Source organism: Pagrus major, chromosome 5, assembly GCF_040436345.1.
Source record: "Pagrus major chromosome 5, Pma_NU_1.0".
NCBI lineage: Eukaryota > Metazoa > Chordata > Actinopteri > Spariformes > Sparidae > Pagrus > Pagrus major.
Genome location: NC_133219.1, coordinates 12348202 through 12373264, shown reverse-complemented (window position 1 = coordinate 12373264; position 25063 = coordinate 12348202). Strand labels below are relative to the sequence as shown.

Below are 25063 nucleotides of genomic sequence, written 5' to 3'. Positions count from 1 at the left end.
TCAAGGGCTACTGTAAGCGTCAACATAATTTAAAGAGGGAGATTAATCTGTATCAATCTAGATAAAACTGCTTAATGAAAGTTGATTGATATTTGTAACATTTTAGATAATATAATCCCAGTTGAGTGTACAAGTGTTAAAATGATTGCAGGCTGTGTCTATAGATAATAATGTCTATAGATATGTCGTACTTTTGCAATGTAGATGAGGAATAGAAGTTCACACTATCTGATCTTTCTGAAACCTGTGCATAATGCAAAAACTCTTAAGCATGCCCGAAAACTAAACAAACACTATAAAATATGATGAACTTGTATGATTTCCTAATGCAACTTTTAATTTTTCCAACAGATGTTACTAAATTTAAAGCATATCCTGTGGTTATGTTGCCTCTGTGAAGCTGCTACTGCAACAGGTATGTTTTTAAATGCCTCTTCTCCCTACACCTCCTTCTTTCTCCTCTGCCGTCCCACACAAACTCATTTGACATGGTCACATTTAGCTGGTGTCTGTACCCTACAGATTATCTGCAGCCAACTGACTGAGTGTCGGTGGTACCTCACAGCATTAAGGCTTCACTTTGTCGGTAGAGTAGCAGACTACGATAAGCCGCTTCCGTACTTCTTCCTGTGAAACTGGCCAGACTTCACTCAATGGTGAAGGTGACAGTGTTGGCCACTGAGGTTTGCATCTTGGCCCCTCTGGCCCCCCTGGCTCTCCTGGCCCCCTTGTTCCTGTCCTTGTCTCAGGGTATGGATGGACACCTTTCAATTAGACTGGGCTCCCAGTCTGGAAATAACAGCTGGTTTCACCCCTCATCCTAATAAGGCCCTCTGTTAAAGCACACACACTGATGCCTTGGGGGCTGTCTCACCACTGTTTCCAGAGCATTCCCCACATTGTTCCCTGTGAGTGCCCCCAACCCCCCCAAAAAAGAAAAAAAAAAGGTGAATCTGCTTCCCCTCCACAGGCAACGGTGATTCAGCCTGTTGCCATTCATTTGTGTCTGGCGTCCTGTCTGACATCCCCCTTTGCTTTGCCTCATCACATAGAAGTGGAGTGAGAATGAGGTACAGTCAACAGTTTGAACTGTGGTAGACCTCAGGGCGGAGGGGGATTAAGCTTTCTAACTATTAACCTTGTAGGAAGAAGTTTAACACCCTTCAACCGCTTCTCAAGGAGGTGACAGCCTGTCTGGTGCTCTCAGAGTAGGGCAATCTAGTGTCAGGAGAGTTTGTTGCCTAAATCTGTGTGCTCCAATACACTTTGGACTATATATCTGAAGTCTCTCCTGATAAAAACTATTCACCTTGTCTTGTTTAGCAATGGTACAATTCTTTAGTAGTTTCAACAGAATGTTGTTTTGTATCGTTGGATTAAATCAAACATCCTGACCCTGTGCTGCAGTTTAGGTGTGTAACAGCTGTAGTAGGTTTTCAGCTGAGAGTAGCGTAGGAGGTCATGAGATGGGAGGTACATGACATTTTTCAGTGTGCAGCATGCTGATGACATATTTGACTCCTGTGTGTGTGGGCCTACCTGTTATCATCAGTGAGTTAGTTGGTATGTAGGTGAAAGTGGGATCATTTGAAGAGGAAAACATGCACAGAATTCAGCAGTGGCGTAACATGAAGTCAAGCAACCATGACTCCACTTTTTAACCAATGATAATTAACTTCATGCAAGCAAAACATGCTGCACACACACTATGAGCAGTGTTAAATGTGTTCCCACACCCACCATTTAAAGGATGAGGTTTGTCTTTCCAAGAGCCATTTTCAGGCCATGATGCATGTTTTTTTTTTTTATTAGGCTGGGTGTAGTTGTCACACCCTGTCAATGTAAATGAGTCGGGCAGTTTATAGCATCTAGCATCTGTTAGAATGAGAGTAAACAGAAAAGACAAGTATTTGTCTTAAAGAAAAAAATGTGAAAGCAAAAAAATTAAACAAAAAATGTAGAATTGAATGAGTCAGCATATTTTGAAAAATGTTTGTAACCCTTTGTCCTTTTTGCCTTTCAGCCTCCAACGCGTTATCGATAATCAGACCGATCACTGGGTCTCTCTCAGGGAAGGTTAATCTTCCCTGCTTCTTCTCCACCATCCCAACCTCAGCACCAGTCATCAGTCCCAATGGAATGGTCACTAATAGCAGAGATTACCTGCGGATCAAATGGACCAAAATAGAGGGAGAGGTAGAATCCACAGTGCTCGTGGCACAAAATGGGGTCATCAAAATAGGCTCCAGCTACAGGAACCGTGTCTCAGTTCCCAGTCACCCTGAAGATGTAGGTGACGCCTCACTGACAATGGTCAAGCTGCGTGCCAGTGATGCGGGCACTTATCGCTGTGAGGTTATGTACGGCATTGAGGACACCCAGGATACAGTCAACCTTGATGTCAACGGTAAGAGTCATGAAATCTTTAGCATGTCATACTAGAATCCTTCAAAAGACTTGCTTCCCCAAGATTCTCTCTGAATGAAGAGGGGGTTTGCTGCAAAGGCTTAATAATAGTGAAATGCAATACAAGTGGTGATAGAAATGTAAACCATACGAGAGAACTTTGGGCGCCCTTCTGCTTACTTTGATAGCAGCAGCTACCCAGTAGTTACGCAGAGTAACCACAGTTTGCAGTTGTTCTTATTTTAGAGGCGATGCACTCTTAAAAAAAATCACTTGAGAGTTTGGGACCCTGTCCATACCAAGCAGCCATTCCAGGGTTCATCCGTCTAACCCAAACAGCCCTCAGAGCCCCAATACAAATGGTATTCCACATGTGGGTATGCATAACAAAAGCCATATTATAACCTCATCCGTCCCTGTCATTGCGAGTGCCACCTTGTCAGTGGGGATTTTCCTCTTGGTGGGGCACTCAGTGGGTGTTACCATGTCTTTTTTGCTTTGCCCTCACTGAGCAATATCCCTCATCAAATTTACACAAGTGTTAAATTATGAACATGCATCATTACTGCAGTACCTTCAAGCCAAAAGTTATGGTCTCCTTGGGGGGAGGTCACCCTTCTTTACCTCCTGTCATTATGTGCATTCTACATGTGCTCACTTGAGATGTATGCTGGAGTTATAACTCATGTTTTGGGGATGTAGAAAACATGGGTGGGGTGGGGGATACTGGGATAGTTTTGGTTTTCACTGCTTTACAATCTGCACAACCTCTTTTCCAACTATCTGCAATGTTAATTAGGACTATCAATCATATCTTCTGCGCCTGTTTACTGTCCACAAATATGGGGATTTCAGGGCCATGGCATCATCTGCAGTTATCGCGTTCATTTGCGGTGAACTGTGGAGTATTTCGCCTTATCCTCTTGGTTTATTGCAAAGTTCGTCCTTTCCAAAGAAGCTGAGATACTCAATTATTTCTCTCATGGTGTGTGCTTTGTAAGACATTTGTCATAATTTATAGCACTGAAATTATGATGATGAATTCCAGATCCTAATGTTCACCAAAACTTTATTATGTTGTACTTTTTGGATGGTCATTTGTTTTTTCTTCAATTTGTTGCCAGGTGTTGTGTTTCACTACCGGGCAAGCACCAACAGGTACAATTTGGACTACCAGAAGGCCGTCCAAACTTGCCAAAATGTTGGAGCAACCATTGCTACATATGAACAACTGAAAGCAGCCTATGAGGATGGTTTTGATCAATGTGATGCCGGCTGGATTGCTGACCAGACTGTGAGGTTAGCAATTCAATTCCCTGCCATTTAGTCAGTTCTTTCAAACAGTACCGCTCTTTCATTCATCCTTTCCATCCATATTCTTCGGGGGGATCACGGGGGCTGGAGCCGATTCTAACTAACATTGAGCATGAGTTGGGATACACCCTGGACAGGTCAACAGTTCATCACAGGGCTAACACATAGAGATGAACAACCATTCACACTCTCACTCACATCTATGGATAATTTAGTTACCAAGCTTGAGCACCCAGAGGAAACTGCTAACACACTGCTATGCAATGATACATATTTGATTGTATTTTGACGTGATGCGAAATTCTTTTGAACAAAGAGAGTAGGATGGACTAACTCATGTGTTATAATGTCTCTTTGTTTCTCTGTCTGCACAGATACCCAATCATAAGACCAAGGAATGGCTGCTATGGCAACCTCAAGACTAAACCTGGTGTTAGGACATATGGGACCAGGAAACCCACAGAAACCTATGATGTATACTGCTACGTAGACAGACTTGATGGTAAGTCAACCATAAAATTAGGCTTTTCTAGTTCTAACTAATGAGGTATCGTTAAGAGGCACTGACACACCCTCTGGCTGAAATGACAAAACCTCCAAACTATTACAGTGCCAAAGCAAATTACTTTTACTGCTCAGAAGACCACTGTGAAAATACACTTAATTATTTTGTTAGAATGCTTTATTTGTGACAATGTGTTATAATCTGTTATACATTTTTCAAAAAGGAATTAGTGTTAGAGAGAAGATCCTATTAATGACACTAAAGCAGGAGTCAAAATTCATTCCTCCAGCGTAGTGGTTTTTGAGAAATTCGCCAACAAAAATGTGATAATGGGGGTTTTAAATGGCTTTGTCACTGCTTATGAGACGTCTTCACTTTCCAGCCAGAAGTCTTTTTCTGTCTGTTCATTATTCTGCCTGTTACTACTGATAGACTCAACTCCACTCAGAGAGTTTTATGAATGTTAACATCCCTCTTGACACATCTAAACACCATTCATCCCGCTGAAGTTACTCTTAGCTGGGATTTTATACAGTGCAGCCCTGCATGATACAAGTTTAAATATTTTGGAAGAAGATACAAATGAATAAGGTGAGAAAATGAAGATATCAGTCCGTATTGTGACATTAATATTAGTAGTGTGACGAGCTGATGTAGACAATGGTGTCAGCCAAAGTATGTCACCCCGCCCCACAGTCACTAAGGGCATGCACATACATCTTCCACACTCTTCAATCTCTCCAAAAGATGCACTGTATTCTGGGCCATGACGGGTAGGTTAGCTCTTATTAAACTGACACATACATCACCACCCTTGCTTTGATTTACTGAGTGCATGTTGTTTGAGTGCATCATTGTGTGTTTTATTTGGTGATAGAAAGTAGCATAATAGGCCATTTTTCTGGCATTACTGTATTCATTAGATAGTTTAAAGAAGTGGCAGAGAGAGGGAGATGACATGCTACAAAGGGTTTCCACTGGAATTGAGCTGGGCACACTGGTTACATCGGTAATTGTTACTACTACAGGCTACCACAGACACCACAAGGCTCAAGATATTAATTAGTATTATAATGTTAAGTCATATAATCTCAGTTTTCTGCCATTTTATGTTCGAGCAAAAATACTTGAACTTAACCATAAAAATTCACCAAGCGGCTTTGAAATGCACAGTTAAATTTGGGCTATCCACACATAGTCTAACAGAGTTTGATGTTTGGATGTAAAATAAGTGGTTACTAATATAACACTTGTACTAACGAATGTAATTTCTTTACATTCAAAGCTTCTATTGATGTTTTTCTGTCATACTTCATCATCCTTAAAACAAAAAATCCTCAAACAATTCCTCAATTTCAATGAAGTGATTCATCACATATGTGATGTTCAGCTTTTTTTTCTTACTAAATTAACTTTCTTTAATGAGTATACCTGAACCAAACTGGTGGTTTTACTGTTGGTAGAAGAGTGATGATGTCTTGAAGAGGTGCAAAGTTAATGCGGATACATAATATTATCTTTTCTTTTTTGTAACGACCTAAGTAATTCACTCTAATAGTGTTCCAAAATCCATTTGTCATTATTGTGGTTATATAAAAGTAATTTATGTGGCTGTTAGATTGTTGCTAAACCTCCCCATTAATACAGGCACGTGCCCTCCCTTTGTATGCTGGAAAGCAAATAGCTTTTGGACTGCATTGGAAATGTTGTTTTTCGAAAGGCTGAAAGCCAACAAATATATAGTATAAATATATAATATATCGTGAAGTTTAATTGTTGAAAGTGACTGTTTTGTGGAGGATTTCATGTCCCTTGTCTGCTTTAAAGAAGGATTCATTTCAGGGTGGATAATCTCAATGCCGTTGTAAATCAATGGGATGAAACCAACATGGGATATTTGAAATGCTACGCCCAAGACTAACTGAAAACATGTAGCCAGTCAGTCATCCTCTCTTAAAATGTTGTTTGTTTTCAATTAAGTTATTGCCTTTCTAGTCTTTAATTTACATAACCCAGGCAACGACAAATGTTCGTAATTGTCATAGTGCAGTGACCTTTCTGAAGGTAAGATCCTAACAAAACAACATGAAGCAAGGAAACACTGAAGGTGCAATCTTGTTCACTCACCCCGAGGGGAAACCTAATGTTTTGCAGTACAGATGCATTCATTGACAGGCCAGGCACATTGTCTGCATTGCTATCCCACCTCAGATTAATATAATGAATGAACTACTGTTGTCCTAAATATGATCGGTGGGAGATGTTTTGGGTCCGTGCCCTGCACAGCTGTGACTTTTGTCAGCTGTTTTTGGGCTATGTCTCTTCTGAAAGGTCAAAATGATCTAAAAATCTGTAGCTTGAGATTACTCCAAATGACCGGCTGCCTAGCTCTGTTTAGTGCAAATAATTAGAAAAGAAATATGAAATGACTGTCCATCTGTTAGTAATACAGCTTTCATTTATGCCAAAGTTTGTGGAATTGTGAATTAACCCTCCGCCTGGGGTGATTGCTTAGTTGGAGTAATCAGATTTTGTTTCCTTGATCGCTGGTGATTTGTTACCATGCTGCCTTTGAGTCAGTGCCTTTTGTTCAGACTTTGTTGCATTTTACCATCTGTGTTTCAGGTGAAGTGTTCTATGCTCCTGTGACCAATAAGATGACTTTTGAGGAGGCCAGTCAAGAGTGTAAGCAGAGGAAAGCTATCCTGGCAACCCCTGGCCAACTCCATGCTGCCTGGCGACAGGGCCTGGACAGATGTGACTACGGCTGGCTCTCTGATGGCAGTGCACGACATCCAGTTTCAGTACCTAGAACGCAGTGTGGGGGAGGCCTGATCGGTGTCAGGACCATGTACCGCTACAGAAACCAGACTGGCTTCCCGGAACCAACTAAGAAGCTTGGAGCTTACTGTTTTAAAGGTAAACTCACTTACATCATCGTGCTGTTAGTAGATTTACAGTATGTCATGGAAAAAATTGTCACCTGCATATGGTGGGTCATATGGTGTCTATATTTATAGTTTGGTTTAGACAGTGGTAGACAGTGATTGAAGCCACAGAGCATTCCCTGTCAAAACCAGGCCTGGACTGTAAGGAGCTATGACCTCATCTTCTCTTTGCCTCTGCTCCCCCACCCTTTGATTTTCTGCTTCTTTGCACCACTGTTCACATTTCCACATCTGAACCAGACCAGCATTTTAACATGTTTACAACCTGCCTCATATTTGGTTAATTGTTTTGTTCAATGTATTTGTTGCTTTATGATTATATAGTTTCAATGACAACAACAACAAGAGCAAAGGAGTGATTTCTTTATGAGCATTACGTGTCATGTGCCAGACTACTCGTACAGATTTCAGTGTCCAGTTGACCTCACTGTCTCACACTTCAGTCTCCCGCCCATTTTTGTGGCAAGAAAATTAGCCAAGGGGAGGGTAAGCAATGGTCATGGCAGTTCTTATTCTAACGGGAGATTAACGACCAACAGTTTGCTTGAAAGTTTGTGGACAGTCAGTATCTGTCTGTGTTTTTGTTTTTTTAATCTTCATTACTTCCAGCTGGGCTAATCAAGGCTCCTTAAGCTTTTATCCTTATCCTTATCCTTTTATCCTTCACTGTTGATGTGAAACAAACTAAAACAGTTTATGTACCTGAGTGCTTTCCAAATGTCATCATTATTTTAAATAATATTATGAAAGGCCAAATTAATTGTTATTCCAATCATAACTGCTTCTAAATAAATCTGACAAGCCAATGTGTTGTGAAAATTCATCGGTTGGGATGTCTATAAACTTTTTGCACCTTCTGTGGACTCTTGACACACTAAGTTATGGATGGAAAAGACACCTTGTTGCAAACCATGGCAATTACTGACCATGGGAAGTCAGGAGCGTATAGCTATGGATCTCTGTAAACAGTGACACTTGACGGTTCACTGGAAGTTAGCAGAATTAGGCTAATCCCTCAAAGTGTTCTCAACTAATCAGTATCCCCAGGGAAGACTTAAATGATGTTGCCATTTAGAGAGGCACCAAAAGTAACTAATACCACACCTGTCAGCCCTTTTAGCCTCACTATCTCACTCCCTTTTTCTCCTTTCTCATCTCATTTCCGCTGTCAGAGTTTGCCCTCTGTCATTCTCACTTGTACTTATCAGAGCAGACGTTTGGATAATGGACAAAGCTACTACTGGACTTCTAAATTCAGTCATCCTTGGTGACCCTTGACCTGGCCTTTCCATCTTTACAAATGAGAGGTTGGACAGATAAGCCATCCCCTGCCTGGCCATTTACTGCCCCTGAGCTATGCTAACTCTCGCGGTGATAAGTCCCCATGGAGTTCAGAGGGCACACAAACAGTCCACCCTCACCTCCTCCTCTGTGTATTTCATGTCAGCTCTCTCTGTCCTGTTGCATTTACGCCCAGACCCAAGTGCTTTTCAAGTACCCTTGTTTGGTGGGACTCACTCCATCATTTTCTGCTTTCCCCCTCCCAATAACATCTCAAAAATTAAATATTATGTAAACCTGCGTCAGTTAGACTACACGGTAAGACAAGGAGAAAAGAGGTTGGTGCAAAGGGAAAATGGGGATAATTGGGCTCTGGTTGATCTCTGGATTGGCCTGAAGAAAACAAAGGCCTCTGTAACAGCAACAGCTCAGACGCACTGGTGAGATAATGCACTCCCTCTGAGAGCAGGCCCTATTTTTTCCTGTTAGGGAAAAACCTGTCTCACACTTTACATCAGAGATAGTTTCATGTAGAAAGAGGGCTAATACGTAATGGTCAACAGCTGGCTTTACACAATCTGTCTGCGCCAGTGAGGAAAGCTTTCTAAAGTTGTAATGCTGCTTTTTATGGGTGTGAGGAAATGAGAGAGCATGGGAAGAGAGAGGGGCAGGGAGAAAGGGAAAAGAGAAACATAAACAAGTTAAATGGATTTACTTATAAATGAAACCTTAAGAATAAGTAGACAAGTTCATTAGAGAGCATTTGAAGACTATTACTGACATATGGAGAAAATGACAGGACCAAAGACAAGAAAACAGTCAGGTGAACTGTCGGAGGAGACACAGTGCAAAGAGAGGACAAAAATAATAAGGGCAAGTCTTACAAAGCCACAACACTGGAAGGAGTTTATATGCTGTTTAATTCCTCTGTTCCTCAGGAAATGTTTAGAGAAAGTGCAGAAAATAGAACACTTTGAAAATTACCTCATCTGCCCTGAGCTGACGACAAGCTATCAAATTTCATCAGGTACAAGAGACTATTAATGGAAAATCAGCTTGATAATAATGGCCTCTCTGACACTATAAGGTAATTGAGGTAATTTCCAAGCAATTTTAGTGCCGATAAAAACTTTGAAAAGTATTGGTTCCAATGTTTCTTTGAGTTTATTAAGTAAATTAATGTTGACACAGGTTATAAACAGCTTTAAGACTTACAAGAGGTCCTTCACACTCAGGTTTCTAGGAAACTTTTAACTGTGGGTACTTAGACACAAAAGTGTCACTGTTATTGCAGCTGTGGCATATTGCTCTTTTAAGGCTATTGGACTCATAAGGCTTGTCTCAACAACCCCCTGCTCCACATTTATGTATAAAAAATACAATATTTGCAGTGATTTGATCACTTTTACACATCATTAAGTTGACTGGAACATTTGTTTTCGAGTGAGGTGACTGACAATTTGACTTTTGGATCTTTGTTTTAATCTTAGCATCTTTCCACACCTCAGCATTGTGTCTGCATTCTTAAAAGTGTAACACAGGGGGCGCTGATAAGCTCAGTTGGTAGAGCAGGCCTCCCATGTACAGAGGCCTTGTCCTCGCTGCAGCGGCCCGAGGTTCGAGTCCCGGCCTGGGACCCTTTGCTGATCATCTCTCAAGCTTGCCCTGTCAATAAAGCCATACAAAGGCCAAAAAAAAAAAGAATTTAAAGTGTAACAAAGTGTGAATCCGGGCTGTTTGGAAGATATACTTTTCCTTGATAATTAAAAAGATCCTCTACAGAATTAAATAGAATTTAAGATTGAAGTTAGTTGATTAAGGTGAAATGATACTCCCGAGATATAAGTGTTGGTCACTCAGTGTCTTGACAATAATCGCACTGTAATATTTAAAAGATTATTAGTCAGACGGATTATTTTTGTAATATTTACTTTTTTAATTTGCAATGTGCTTTTGTATGTTTCTTAGGAAGGAGAGAGGTGATCAACCGGACCTCCTTTGTGGATGTGTCTGTGCTTGAAATCGTCACCACCATCAGCTCCACTACCTCCATCCCTTTACTGGAGAGTAGCACCACTACGCTTACCCCAACATCCAAAACTGTATCAGACACAGAGGAGTCCCAAGACTCATCAGCTCCAACACAAACTCCGTCTATGTTCTCTACCAGTATGGCTCCACCTCGCCCCACACCAGCAGGCCAGGAAGAAGAGTTAATCACCACAGTCGCACCCACCATCAAAGAGGAACATGAGGACTCTGACGATCTAACAGACTTGAACGTTGAGGACTTTGTAAGTGAAAATGTAACCAGTGCAGAATTCTTTCCCAAACGTGGTGACACATTCACAGTACCCCAAGACACATCAGAAAGCACTGAGTCGGTGTCCAAGCCCACCGAGGGGCCAGATGATAACTCAGTAATTGAAATCAATACAATCCAACCCGATGTCCCCATACCAGACACCTTGCTCATCACAGAGCCCATGTTTGCTGAGGGGAAGACTGAGGAAACTATTTTGGATTCTGGGATCACTACAGCGATGACCTCCAACCTCACCGACACTCCAACAGAATCAATTGAATTAAGCAGCGAGGAGGTGTTCAGCTCCTCAGAATCAACACCCTCAACCTTTGGGCCTCATTCAACAACACCATCCCTTGACTATGATGATATTGAGTATGTTTATGCTGTAGAGGCAGAGCCACCTCCTCAGCCATCCCAACAGAACCTCTCATCAAGCCCACCAGAGAGCACTAGTATGATTGAGGGAACAGCACTACCCACTGGCAGTGAGGTGGAGATCACCACCACAGGACCACCAGAGACTACTAGCACTGCAACAAAAACCACACCTCAAATGCAGGATGTAGAGACGCCAGCTGTTGTCTACAAGGAAGATACCACATCTGCAGCTGCAACAGCCTCCGCCATCCTGATTGACAGTGAAACTTCTGCTGAAGATGTGACATTGTCAACAAGTGTGCACGTCTTTGATGAGTCCACCACTCAGCTGCCAGACCACAGCAGCGGTGACGCCCTGACAGTGGACGACACAGAGATTGGCACAGAGTTCTTTACATCCTCTCCCGTGGATTCAGCTGTGTCTGACACAACCACCTCTCCTGGTCCAGTGGTCACCGATGAGCAGTCCATCCAAGTGACCAGTGTCATGCAGATGCAGAATGCATCAGGTAAGACATATACATTAAACCTTTGAATCAGCATTTGACATATTAAGCGTTATTGAGATTTGTTGTGCTGCAGTAGCTTGGAGTTGGGGGCCACTATGCTGTCCAGGGTGCTGAAGTGGAGAGAGAGAGAGTTTGACACTGTGCCGATGAGAATGTATAGTGGTTGGAGTAAACTGAGGTCACATAAAGAGGCAATGTACAGCGACTCAGCAGCTGGCCAGCTCAAATCAAAGGTTCAAACAAAGGGGGTCCTTTTTTATTTTAGGATTGTTCCTAAAGCATTTAAATAATAATAGTAATAGTTATATACAATCAGTTGCAGTGTACTAGCACATATGTTTGCATGATGAGTCAATTTTAAGTTGTTCCATGATGAACCAAGTGTTTTGTTTTCCGGTTCCCCCAGGCTCATGTTTGTGTGTGTTCTCAGTGTGGACTGCTGCTGAAAGACTGCTTAGCCTTAGGACCTCCTCAGTTAATCCAGCTGAGCAGATGTCCGATAATGATTTTGTTGACACAGATAAGAGAGAGAGGGTGGGAAAGAGAGAAGGCGAGAAAGACAAAAAAAAGCATGAGGAGATGTTTAATCTGGATCATAAGTAAAACATTTAAAATACACAGTTTTAATTTTACTAATGTTGTTATAACCTTTGCATGAACACATAGAAATCAATTTTCTTCTTTCAAATATCAGATAGACTCTCAAAAATGTCATTTAAACCTTTTGGTCAGTGGCTAACACAGTAGAACAGGATAAACACTAGCTAAAAGCTTTTTTTGTATACATTTATTTAAAATTGTAGCTCTCAAACCTTGAGAGTGGCTGATTCTAGATTACCAGTTACAATGTGCTTTCAGTCAAGTGTTTCTACTGTGACTGTTACATAAGAGTGGCATGTAGTGTTGTCGAAATACTAGAATTTCTAACTTCGATACAACTCCTTGAAAAATATCGATATATACCCTTTTCAATACCATAAAATGTAAAAATCATCAAAAAACATTGATACAATTTTAGAATGCTTACTTGAGGTGACACAAGGGTGATGTAAATGTCTGAGTTATGTCAATCATGTTTTTGTAGACACAAGTTGAAGAAAATTGGATTTAGCAAATTTAGAAATTTGAAAATTAGGCCACGACTTTCAAGGCAAGAGCACATGATCTCATATGCGACTAGCAGCTGCACAATTTTTTACTCCTTTAATTTACTCTCACATCTGAGCTGAGCTCCCTAAAGAGCAGCTCATATTGGATCTGGGGAAAGTTTACAAGTTAATGGATCGGTCATTTGGCTGTTTTTTGGATCTGGTCTGGCTTCGTGGTAGGTGCGAAACCTGCCTGAGAGAGCAGCAGTCTGTACTACAGATTATACACTCTTAAACTGCTTGTGTGTCCATCACCATTTTCTGCAGTGTGGTCACTTTAGTTGCCAAGAGTACTCATTACATATGCCGTTGTTTGTGTGTGCATGTAGCACTGGGATAGAGGCAGATATACAAAGTCTGTGTGTCTTTATGCCTTGTGTGTATTTGTACTGCAAATCACTACGCATTTGCAGTATTTCTCTCCTGGTGAGTGCATGTACCAGCTTACTGACAGCCAGCCTGGCAGTAACAGAGTTGGCAGTCTACCTGAGTAAGCAAGCACAGATGCCTGTCTTCAGCATAGACTGGACTCCACCACAGGTGGTGATGTCATTGCTAACGCAAAGTCTCCCCTCTCAGTGAGGACAGCTGGAGGCTGCCTGACCCAAGCGAGTGATTACTGCTACATCATGTGATGTGGCTCAGCTGAGACATTCAAGGTCTCTTTCTGCCCTCCCAGTTTGTGTGGGAAAAGCTTGTGGAAAATATTGTGGCACAAGGAGAAGTGTGTTGTCTGGCTTCATGGTAACAAATTGCACAATAATATCAAGATGTTAAAAAATGTCCATAAGTTTCTGATTAATTGAAGACAATTAAATATACTGTTTATGAAGTGTTTATAGGGCAAATTATGACTTGAAATATTGATACTCTGAGGCGTGCCAACCACAAATATCACAATACAATAAACAACACCATCAGTAGAACATTCTTACTGTAATAAAATATCTATTTAACAATCAGTTCACACAGATCCTTAATGGAATAGTTTGACATGGTTGCTTCACAACTGGTCCTGGCCAAAAAATAGTTTGGCACCCGTTCCTCAATTTTTTGTGGAGACTAAGCAGAAGCAATTTAACAAGTTAATGTGTTAGCTTTAAAGGTGCTGGTAGGCGGCTTTTGTATCCGTTTGACACATAATTGCATAACAGCCTCTGCATATATGTATGAATGGGTGCTTGAATGTATGTTGCGGAGCACTTCAAGTAGTTGGTAGACTGCAGCACTGTGCAAGTCCATTTAGTTGTGGGCATTCAACCCTGCATCAGAAGGGAATAAGCGTATATCCTAAAATGTCTAAACTGTTCCTTTATGCCTTGTGTGCATTTGTACTGCAAATACTGAATACTTTTCCAGCCTATAATGTAAACCCTGAACATACTGGTTGTGGGTCAAGTGTGCAACAAGAATATTGGACACTGGAAGAGTGCATTGGTAATTAGTTTGTCTACCTTTTTTTTTTTTTTTTTTTACTTTTTTTAAACTAAATGATACACCACAGACCTTATTTTTGCCATTGTCAATCAACTGCTTTTATCCAACTCTAAAATATGCTGTATATATTAAAAGATAAGTCCAAAATGCAGCGTGGGTGGTCATAAATGAATTGCTTTAAAGTAAATTAAATTGGCTATGTATATTGGCTTGGATTTAATAACAAATGACATTTTAAACAAATCCCCAAGAATAATTAAAACCACTTAAAGGTTGTTGCCAGCTGAGGTATTAATTTGTCCCTTACAGCTGTGTTTTTTCCTAACCCCACTGTGCAGACTAGGGTGGCCATTGCTTGAGTGGGCCTCTTTGATCTGAGCATTCATGTTTAATGTGGCTTCTAGAGCTTCAGGGTAGACATCTGATTAGAAAAGTGTACATGGTTCAGTCTGGTGGGTCCATTGCCTGAGTTCCCAGGGCTGGTCTGGGTTTTAAACAGGTGTCTTTCTGCAGAGCTGAGCTGGTGCAGGTGTGCTTGTCTGCAACCAGTAATCTTTCTGGATCACCATTTGTGGGAAACAAAGTGAGAGGGGATGAGGGGCAGAGAGAGAGAGAGATAAGTAGTAAAGTTTGCAAATCAAAGGATTTCATGGTAGGTTATTTATGTGTGAATAATATTTTTCTCCTCTTTGCTTGAACGGCATAATGCAAACAGTGCTAAACAATTCAGGACCACACTGTTCATTGCATGATTAACCAATGCTCTGTTCTTTTTGCCACCAGCATATTATTGGATTTGTCAAAAGCTTGATGCTATGGCTGACTCACAAAGCGTTTTTATTGATTAAGGACACATAAAACAAAACCTTTTATGCATATTCTTGTAGGGATGATAGCCACATGAGTAGGAGAAGTGAAGACTATTTCCAGAGATGAAGGGCTGTTGTTTGACCCAATGTTGTTCCTTTCCGCAGGCATATTATGTGGAAATTTACTGGGTGTCATCAAGGTTTTCTTATTTTTCTCAGCACCTGGGAAATGGACTTGATCCCTTTTCTTAGCTTCAAAGATTATAATTGGAATCTAATAGTTAACTAACAGCTTTAATATCTTGAAAGTTGGGTTTGGTGTCGTCATTTAAGGCAACTACTGTGTCTTTTGGAGGAGGTAGAATATTTCCTGCCAGGCAGCATCTTGTTTATTTACAGTATATTCATAAACAATTCTGAGGGGACATAGCATAGGTGGATGACTATAAAATTGTAACATTTTCATGCGCTACGGAGTTGAACGCTGCCTCTGTGTGAGCCTTAAAATGAAGAGCAGACAGCTGTTGACATCTGAAATCACTCAGTTTGTAGTTCCATGTGTTTGGATAATATAATACACATGACATGATAACATCATTACTTTTATAGTATGATGCTATTCAAATAAATAGTATTGCTATAAATGTTGCCTTTGCGAAGGTTAAAATGTTTGATTTTAACTGGATATCAATGTTTAGATCTATTCCAATTATATTTTAAGCTGTAAATTGTGATGACATTGTCTTGGAATGTATTTTATTATTATATGATGATGTAGGGATATGTTGAATATGTTCTAAAATGTTACCACAAAACTTCACAAAACAGCCACAACTACATGATATATGCTATATACTCTCTTGGAATACTGATATACTATAATTCAGACCTCTGTTGAATGGATTATCCTTCTTCAGTGAAGACAGAACCTTTTAACCTGCCATGTCATTTATTTTGTAAATCATATTAGTAGCACCTTTAGTAAATCAATAGTTTCAGACTTTGTTAACCTTGGTGATGGGCTTGGCAGTGGCCTCTTGATAATATTTTCTTTTCACATCAATTTAGAATATGAATTTTGAATTATGGTTCGGATGAAGTTCAGACATCAACTTGACTGAGGCTTACAAATATGTCACATTTATATGAAGTGTTTTGCAATGTTTGTTTATTTGAGACCTTTTTCTTAAAGAAATTATTTCATGAGAATACTTGTAAGAACTGTGAATGCTTACTTGTATTTCTTTTTTTTAATTCAGTCCCTCAGTTGCAGTATAACAAAAAGTACTTCATACTGTGCGCCTCACCAGTGTTTGGACATAGAACTCTTCAATCATATTTTCACAGAGAATGTTTTTTGTTGTTTTGTAATGTTGCAAACATTACTTTGTTTAATGTATGTATCAGCTTTTAGTTTCACGTGTGCACTGGCTCAGTCCATATAGTTTTATTGGGCATTCAAGAAAAGTGAAATTCAGAGTGGAGGGTGCAGAATTGACTAATGTATTATAATGCTGACTAATGTAATAAAACTTACAGTAGACCGCAGAATGTGATATGTCAACTCTGCTTTGTATTTAGAGTGTTTAAAGGAGTACTTTATCAATCATTTAGTATTGAACTTCCATAAAATAAACTTGCAAAGTACAGATGAAACACAAAGAGATATTTTGACTAAAGTAAATGTTTACTCTTGTGTGTGATGTGTATGATTTCGTGACTATGATAGAATGATATACCTACCACTCCCAGAAAAATAAAACCTTTTTTCTTATAATTTTTGTCAAATGCACAAGTTAAACTTCTTTGCAACAACTTTGTTGATTTGCAACTGAATCTGTCCTTATTTTCTTTTATTTGCAGTTGACCAGGGTCTACAGCCACAAGTTTCTGAGTCTTCTGCCATACCAGTTGTGCCTGACCATCCCACCCCTTCCATAGCTGATGGTGAGCCCATCCTCCAGAGTGGAGACCCAGACCTTCCCCCCCAAGCTGCTGTAACCATCACTCCAACTGTTAGCTTTATAAATGGTAAACATGAGATCACACTGGAGCCACAGAGCCCAGAAGAAAAGGAGGCTAAAGGTACCCAGATTTTGACAAATGTGACAACTCTGGGAGCAAGCGATGAAATAACCACAGTGTTTGATTATAGTTTGACCAGTCTCCCTGTTGATAGCACCACCGAATCAGCAGAGGAGCCCACAGCAATGCTAACCTCTACAGAGATCCCAGATGTCGATTACTATGACCCTTATATAATCCCAGTAGTCGAATCAACACCTCCTCACATATCCCCTGACGTAAATGAGCTGACGACAAAAGGCCCCACACAGAAATATACAACCTCTTCTCCTGCTTCAACAATGGAGGATGCGGCTCCATCAAGAACAACACTGAAAACTGAGGTTAGTCCAGATGCAACAGAGGGGATGAGCGATGTCACAGCTACCTCTGCTGACTTTGTTCCTACATTACCACCAGCTGAGCCACAGGTCACCAAAGCAACTAAAGAAACCCAAACAACAAAGGCTGAGAAAACCACCACTGCCATCACCACATCTGTACTAGAAGTAGGCGAGTCAGGGAGGACTCCCACCTATGTGAAAACTGACTCAGATGTGACTCAGACAGAGATGGCTGAGGACCAATCCCCTGTTACTTCTTCAACTGAACTATACACAGCCAGAGATAAAGCTGAAACCACAGAGGAAACAAAGAGCACATCTGCCACTCCAGCTGCTGAAGTAAGCTCTCAGTCTATGTTACAGACTGTGTACAATCCCTCCTCTGATGACGCTGATGGGAAAACACCAACATCAACCACTAGTGACTCACAGAGCTCCACTCAAGATGCGGAGGGAGGAAAAGAGACCCAAACCCAGAAAGAATTTGCCTTCAGCACAACGACTCCTTCAGTATCTGGTAGTTCAGCCTCTCCTGAAGAGACAGACAAGACTGAGATAACATCAGCTATAGATATCGGCAGCACTGAAACATCAGCATCTGAAACACCCACCTTGGCTGTAACTTCAGAGGGTGCAGTCACGGGTCAGGCCAGGGTTACAGACAGCCAAATGCCTTCCATCTCACCTACTGAAAAAGTTGCGATTGATGCAATGTCTACACCAGAGGAGGGTTCAGGGGGTCAAACAGTACACATGTTTACAACTGGCCCACTATCACATACCTCTACAGGGACTGTGACATCATCTTCAATATTAAGTGGAACAGATCAGGCAACACTGGCTAGTGAATTAACATTACAAACAGGACAATCCGCACGCACCGATAAAACATCCATTCCTGCCACTGGTGAGTTGGAAAAAATGTCAACACCCACCACTATGCATGAGGGGTGGAAACAAGGACAGACAACTCCTCCTCCCTCTCATGAATCCATTGCGACCACTGCTTCCCCCTTATACAGTGCTATTAAAATTATCACATCAACAATGGCCTCATTTACTGAATATTTCAGTCAGTACTCAACACAAAGTGCATCACTGATGACTGAATTGCCTGACCAAACAGTGGATACAAGAGAGATGACTGCCACTGTTGCCACAAATAAGGAGAGTTCAATAAATCAGACCTTCTCACCTCTAGCAACATCTATTTCTCCATTAATTAGCTCAGTCAAACCAGATGATACTATTTCAATTGTAGTGTCAACAGCAAAAACCTCAAGTGTAACGGAGGACACAAAACAGATACAAACTGTATCAGTGACCCCATTTAATGGCATTATTAGCAGTGAGCGCACAATAGAGGAGACAGTTCCTTCCATCAGTGGATCAACCATGAGCCCTGAAACAGCATCATTCCTCTTTTCCACAGATTCAGATGGTTCTAGAGACAGCACTAATGATTTCACTGACGAATCACTCATCACAGCAACTTCTGTATCTTCAATGTTAAGTACAGAGTCCCCATCAGTCACAGGATCACCTAAAACTGAAACAAGTGAAACATCACCAACCTCAGTGTCACCTGAAGCGCAAAAGACTGCAACCACAAGTCAGACTGAAAAATCATCAGTAACAGTAGAGGCAGGCTCAACCTGGCCAACAACAGATGAAGAGAGCTCAGGTGAACCGACTTCTGAGGTTTCCAGCAAAGGCACTGCGGCTCCAACAGCCTCCTCATTGTTTAGCACAGAGACGCCAACGGCACCTCCAGTTACACAAGTCAGTGCTGGCACCGGTCAGACGGACAAGCCCTCAATCTCTCCCATCACTGATAAGACAGAGCAAACTTCCATTGTCACTCCAGCAGATGAGGATGGCTCAGGTGATAAAACCCAAACCATGGTCACTCAGACCTCTTCTGTGACAAGTACATCTTCTTTCTATAGTACTGACGCACCAACAGCAAGGTCACCTGGAACCACAGAAAGCCTTGAAACAGACGAGACAAAAGTTCCATCACTTACAGGACAGACAACCATTTCTCCAATTTCTGATGAGATGCAATCAAGCTCAATTACAATGTCTCCAAATATGGCCTCTGTTTCCTCATCCACTGTTAATGATATCGTGGAGGATGACATTAGCACTGAGCCTGCAATGGTGGAGTCTATGCCTTCCATCAGTGGATCGACTTTCAGCCCTGAAACAGCATCAGTCCTCTTTCCCACAAGTACTGAAGGCTCTGGAGAGGGCACTGTCTTTTGGACTGACGAATCACTCATCACAGCAACGTCTGTATCTTCAATGTTAAGTACAGAGTCCCCATCAGTCACAGGATCACCTAAAACTGAAACAAGTGAAACATCAAAACCCTCTTTTCCAACAGCTTCATCACTCTTCAGTACTGAGAAACCAACCTCAGTGTCACCTGAAGCGCAAAAGACTGCAACCACAAGTCAGACTGAAAAATCATCAGTAACAGTAGAGGCAGGCTCAACCTGGCCAACAACAGATGAAGAGAGCTCAGGTGAACCGACTTCTGAGGTTTCCAGCAAAGGCACTGCGGCTCCAACAGCCTCCTCATTGTTTAGCACAGAGACGCCAACGGCACCTCCAGTTACACAAGTCAGTGCTGGCACCGGTCAGACGGACAAGCCCTCAATCTCTCCCATCACTGATAAGACAGAGCAAACTTCCATTGTCACTCCAGCAGATGAGGATGGCTCAGGTGATAAAACCCAAACCATGGTCACTCAGACCTCTTCTGTGACAAGTACATCTTCTTTCTATAGTACTGACGCACCAACAGCAAGGTCACCTGGAACCACAGAAAGCCTTGAAACAGACGAGACAAAAGTTCCATCACTTACAGGACAGACAACCATTTCTCCAATTTCTGATGAGACGCAATCAAGCTCAATTACAATGTCTCCAAGTATGGCCTCTGTTTCCTCATCCACTGTTAATGATATCGTGGAGGATGACATTAGCACTGAGCCTGCAATGGTGGAGTCTATGCCTTCCATCAGTGGATCGACTTTCAGCCCTGAAACAGCATCAGTCCTCTTTCCCACAAGTACTGAAGGCTCTGGAGAGGGCACTGTCTTTTGGACTGACGAATCACTCATCACAGCAACGTCTGTATCTTCAATGTTTAGTACAGAGTCCCCATCAGTCACAGGATCACCTAAAACTGAAACAAGTGAAACATCAAAACCCTCTTTTCCGACAGCTTCATCACTCTTCAGTACTGAGAAACCAACCTCAGTGTCACCTGAAGCGCAAAAGACTGCAACCACAAGTCAGACTGAAAAATCATCAGTAACAGTAGAGGCAGGCTCAACCTGGCCAACAACAGATGAAGAGAGCTCAGGTGAACCGACTTCTGAGGTTTCCAGCAAAGGCACTGCGGCTCCAACAGCCTCCTCATTGTTTAGCACAGAGACGCCAACGGCACCTCCAGTTACACAAGTCAGTGCTGGCACCGGTCAGACGGACAAGCCCTCAATCTCTCCCATCACTGATAAGACAGAACAAACTTCCATTGTCACTCCAGCAGATGAGGATGGCTCAGGTGATAAAACCCAAGACATGTTCACTCAGACCTCTTCTGTGACAAGTACATCTTCTTTCTATAGTACTGACGCACCAACAGCAAGGTCACCTGGAACCACAGAAAGCCTCGAAACAGACGAGACAAAAGTTCCATCACTTACAGGACAGACAACCATTTCTCCAATTTCTGATGAGACGCAATCAAGCTCAATTACAATGTCTCCAAGTATGGCCTCTGTTTCCTCATCCACTGTTAATGATATCGTGGAGGATGACATTAGCACTGAGCCTGCAATGGTGGAGTCTATGCCTTCCATCAGTGGATCGACTTTCAGCCCTGAAACAGCATCAGTCCTCTTTCTCACAAGTACTGAAGGCTCTGGAGAGGGCACTGTCTTTTGGACTGACGAATCACTCATCACAGCAACGTCTGTATCTTCAATGTTAAGTACAGAGTCCCCATCAGTCACAGGATCACCTAAAACTGAAACAAGTGAAACATCAAAACCCTCTTTTCCAACAGCTTCATCACTCTTCAGTACTGAGAAACCAACCTCAGTGTCACCTGAAGCGCAAAAGACTGCAACCACAAGTCAGACTGAAAAATCATCAGTAACAGTAGAGGCAGGCTCAACCTGGCCAACAACAGATGAAGAGAGCTCAGGTGAACCGACTTCTGAGGTTTCCAGCAAAGGCACTGCGGCTCCAACAGCCTCCTCATTGTTTAGCACAGAGACGCCAACGGCACCTCCAGTTACACAAGTCAGTGCTGGCACCGGTCAGACGGACAAGCCCTCAATCTCTCCCATCACTGATAAGACAGAACAAACTTCCATTGTCACTCCAGCAGATGAGGATGGCTCAGGTGATAAAACCCAAGACATGTTCACTCAGACCTCTTCTGTGACAAGTACATCTTCTTTCTATAGTACTGACGCACCAACAGCAAGGTCACCTGGAACCACAGAAAGCCTTGAAACAGACGAGACAAAAGTTCCATCACTTACAGGACAGACAACCATTTCTCCAATTTCTGATGAGACGCAATCAAGCTCAATTACAATGTCTCCAAGTATGGCCTCTGTTTCCTCATCCACTGTTAATGATATCGTGGAGGATGACATTAGCACTGAGCCTGCAATGGTGGAGTCTATGCCTTCCATCAGTGGATCGACTTTCAGCCCTGAAACAGCATCAGTCCTCTTTCTCACAAGTACTGAAGGCTCTGGAGAGGGCACTGTCTTTTGGACTGACGAATCACTCATCACAGCAACGTCTGTATCTTCAATGTTAAGTACAGAGTCCCCATCAGTCACAGGATCACCTAAAACTGAAACAAGTGAAACATCAAAACCCTCTTTTCCAACAGCTTCATCACTCTTCAGTACTGAGAAACCAACCTCAGTGTCACCTGAAGCGCAAAAGACTGCAACCACAAGTCAGACTGAAAAATCATCAGTAACAGTAGAGGCAGGCTCAACCTGGCCAACAACAGATGAAGAGAGCTCAGGTGAACCGACTTCTGAGGTTTCCAGCAAAGGCACTGCGGCTCCAACAGCCTCCTCATTGTTTAGCACAGAGACGCCAACGGCACCTCCAGTTACACAAGTCAGTGCTGGCACCGGTCAGACGGACAAGCCCTCAATCTCTCCCATCACTGATAAGACAGAGCAAACTTCCATTGTCACTCCAGCAGATGAGGATGGCTCAGGTGATAAAACCCAAACCATGGTCACTCAGACCTCTTCTGTGACAAGTACATCTTCTTTCTATAGTACTGACGCACCAACAGCAAGGTCACCTGGAACCACAGAAAGCCTTGAAACAGACGAGACAAAAGTTCCATCACTTACAGGACAGACAACCATTTCTCCAATTTCTGATGAGACGCAATCAAGCTCAATTACAATGTCTCCAAGTATGGCCTCTGTTTCCTCATCCACTGTTAATGATATTGTGGAGGATGACATTAGCACTGAGCCTGCAATGGTGGAGTCTATGCCTTCCATCAGTGGATCGACTTTCAGCCCTGAAACAGCATCAGTCCTCTTTCCCACAAGTACTGAAGGCTCTGGAGAGGGCACTGTCTTTTGGACTGACGAATCACTCATCACAGCAACTTCTGTATCTTCAATGTTTAGTACAGAGTCCCCATCAGTCACAGGATCACCTAAAACTGAAACAAGTGAAACATCAAAACCCTCTTTTCCGACAGCTTCATCACTCTTCAGTACTGAGAAACCAACCTCAGTGTCACCTGAAGCGCAAAAGACTGCAACCACAAGTCAGACTGAAAAATCATCAGTAACAGTAGAGGCAGGCTCAACCTGGCCAACAACAGATGAAGAGAGCTCAGGTGAACCGACTTCTGAGGTTTCCAGCAAAGGCACTGCGGCTCCAACAGCCTCCTCATTGTTTAGCACAGAGACGCCAACGGCACCTCCAGTTACACAAGTCAGTGCTGGCACCGGTCAGACGGACAAGCCCTCAATCTCTCCCATCACTGATAAGACAGAACAAACTTCCATTGTCACTCCAGCAGATGAGGATGGCTCAGGTGATAAAACCCAAGACATGTTCACTCAGACCTCTTCTGTGACAAGTACATCTTCTTTCTATAGTACTGACGCACCAACAGCAAGGTCACCTGGAACCACAGAAAGCCTTGAAACAGACGAGACAAAAGTTCCATCACTTACAGGACAGACAACCATTTCTCCAATTTCTGATGAGACGCAATCAAGCTCAATTACAATGTCTCCAAGTATGGCCTCTGTTTCCTCATCCACTGTTAATGATATCGTGGAGGATGACATTAGCACTGAGCCTGCAATGGTGGAGTCTATGCCTTCCATCAGTGGATCGACTTTCAGCCCTGAAACAGCATCAGTCCTCTTTCTCACAAGTACTGAAGGCTCTGGAGAGGGCACTGTCTTTTGGACTGACGAATCACTCATCACAGCAACGTCTGTATCTTCAATGTTAAGTACAGAGTCCCCATCAGTCACAGGATCACCTAAAACTGAAACAAGTGAAACATCAAAACCCTCTTTTCCAACAGCTTCATCACTCTTCAGTACTGAGAAACCAACCTCAGTGTCACCTGAAGCGCAAAAGACTGCAACCACAAGTCAGACTGAAAAATCATCAGTAACAGTAGAGGCAGGCTCAACCTGGCCAACAACAGATGAAGAGAGCTCAGGTGAACCGACTTCTGAGGTTTCCAGCAAAGGCACTGCGGCTCCAACAGCCTCCTCATTGTTTAGCACAGAGACGCCAACGGCACCTCCAGTTACACAAGTCAGTGCTGGCACCGGTCAGACGGACAAGCCCTCAATCTCTCCCATCACTGATAAGACAGAGCAAACTTCCATTGTCACTCCAGCAGATGAGGATGGCTCAGGTGATAAAACCCAAACCATGGTCACTCAGACCTCTTCTGTGACAAGTACATCTTCTTTCTATAGTACTGACGCACCAACAGCAAGGTCACCTGGAACCACAGAAAGCCTTGAAACAGACGAGACAAAAGTTCCATCACTTACAGGACAGACAACCATTTCTCCAATTTCTGATGAGACGCAATCAAGCTCAATTACAATGTCTCCAAGTATGGCCTCTGTTTCCTCATCCACTGTTAATGATATTGTGGAGGATGACATTAGCACTGAGCCTGCAATGGTGGAGTCTATGCCTTCCATCAGTGGATCGACTTTCAGCCCTGAAACAGCATCAGTCCTCTTTCCCACAAGTACTGAAGGCTCTGGAGAGGGCACTGTCTTTTGGACTGACGAATCACTCATCACAGCAACGTCTGTATCTTCAATGTTTAGTACAGAGTCCCCATCAGTCACAGGATCACCTAAAACTGAAACGAGTGAAACATCAAAACCCTCTTTTCCGACAGCTTCATCACTCTTCAGTACTGAGAAACCAACCTCAGTGTCACCTGAAGCGCAAAAGACTGCAACCACAAGTCAGACTGAAAAATCATCAGTAACAGTAGAGGCAGGCTCAACCTGGCCAACAACAGATGAAGAGAGCTCAGGTGAAC

The 25063-nt window shown here is 42.4% G+C and overlaps 1 protein-coding gene across 1 annotated transcript in view; it reads left to right on the top strand.

The window, feature by feature from the left end:
- The first annotated feature begins 653 nt into the window (after positions 1-653).
- The window catches only part of vcana (versican a), a 42233-nt gene continuing 17823 nt past the window's right edge, over positions 654-25063 (top strand). Inside the window, exons 1-5 of the mRNA XM_073465494.1 lie at positions 654-750; positions 2024-2407; positions 3531-3705; positions 4095-4222; positions 6851-7144. Of these exons, the coding sequence (XP_073321595.1) occupies positions 654-750; positions 2024-2407; positions 3531-3705; positions 4095-4222; positions 6851-7144 (1078 nt within the window). The remainder of the gene's footprint in view (positions 751-2023; positions 2408-3530; positions 3706-4094; positions 4223-6850; positions 7145-25063) is intronic.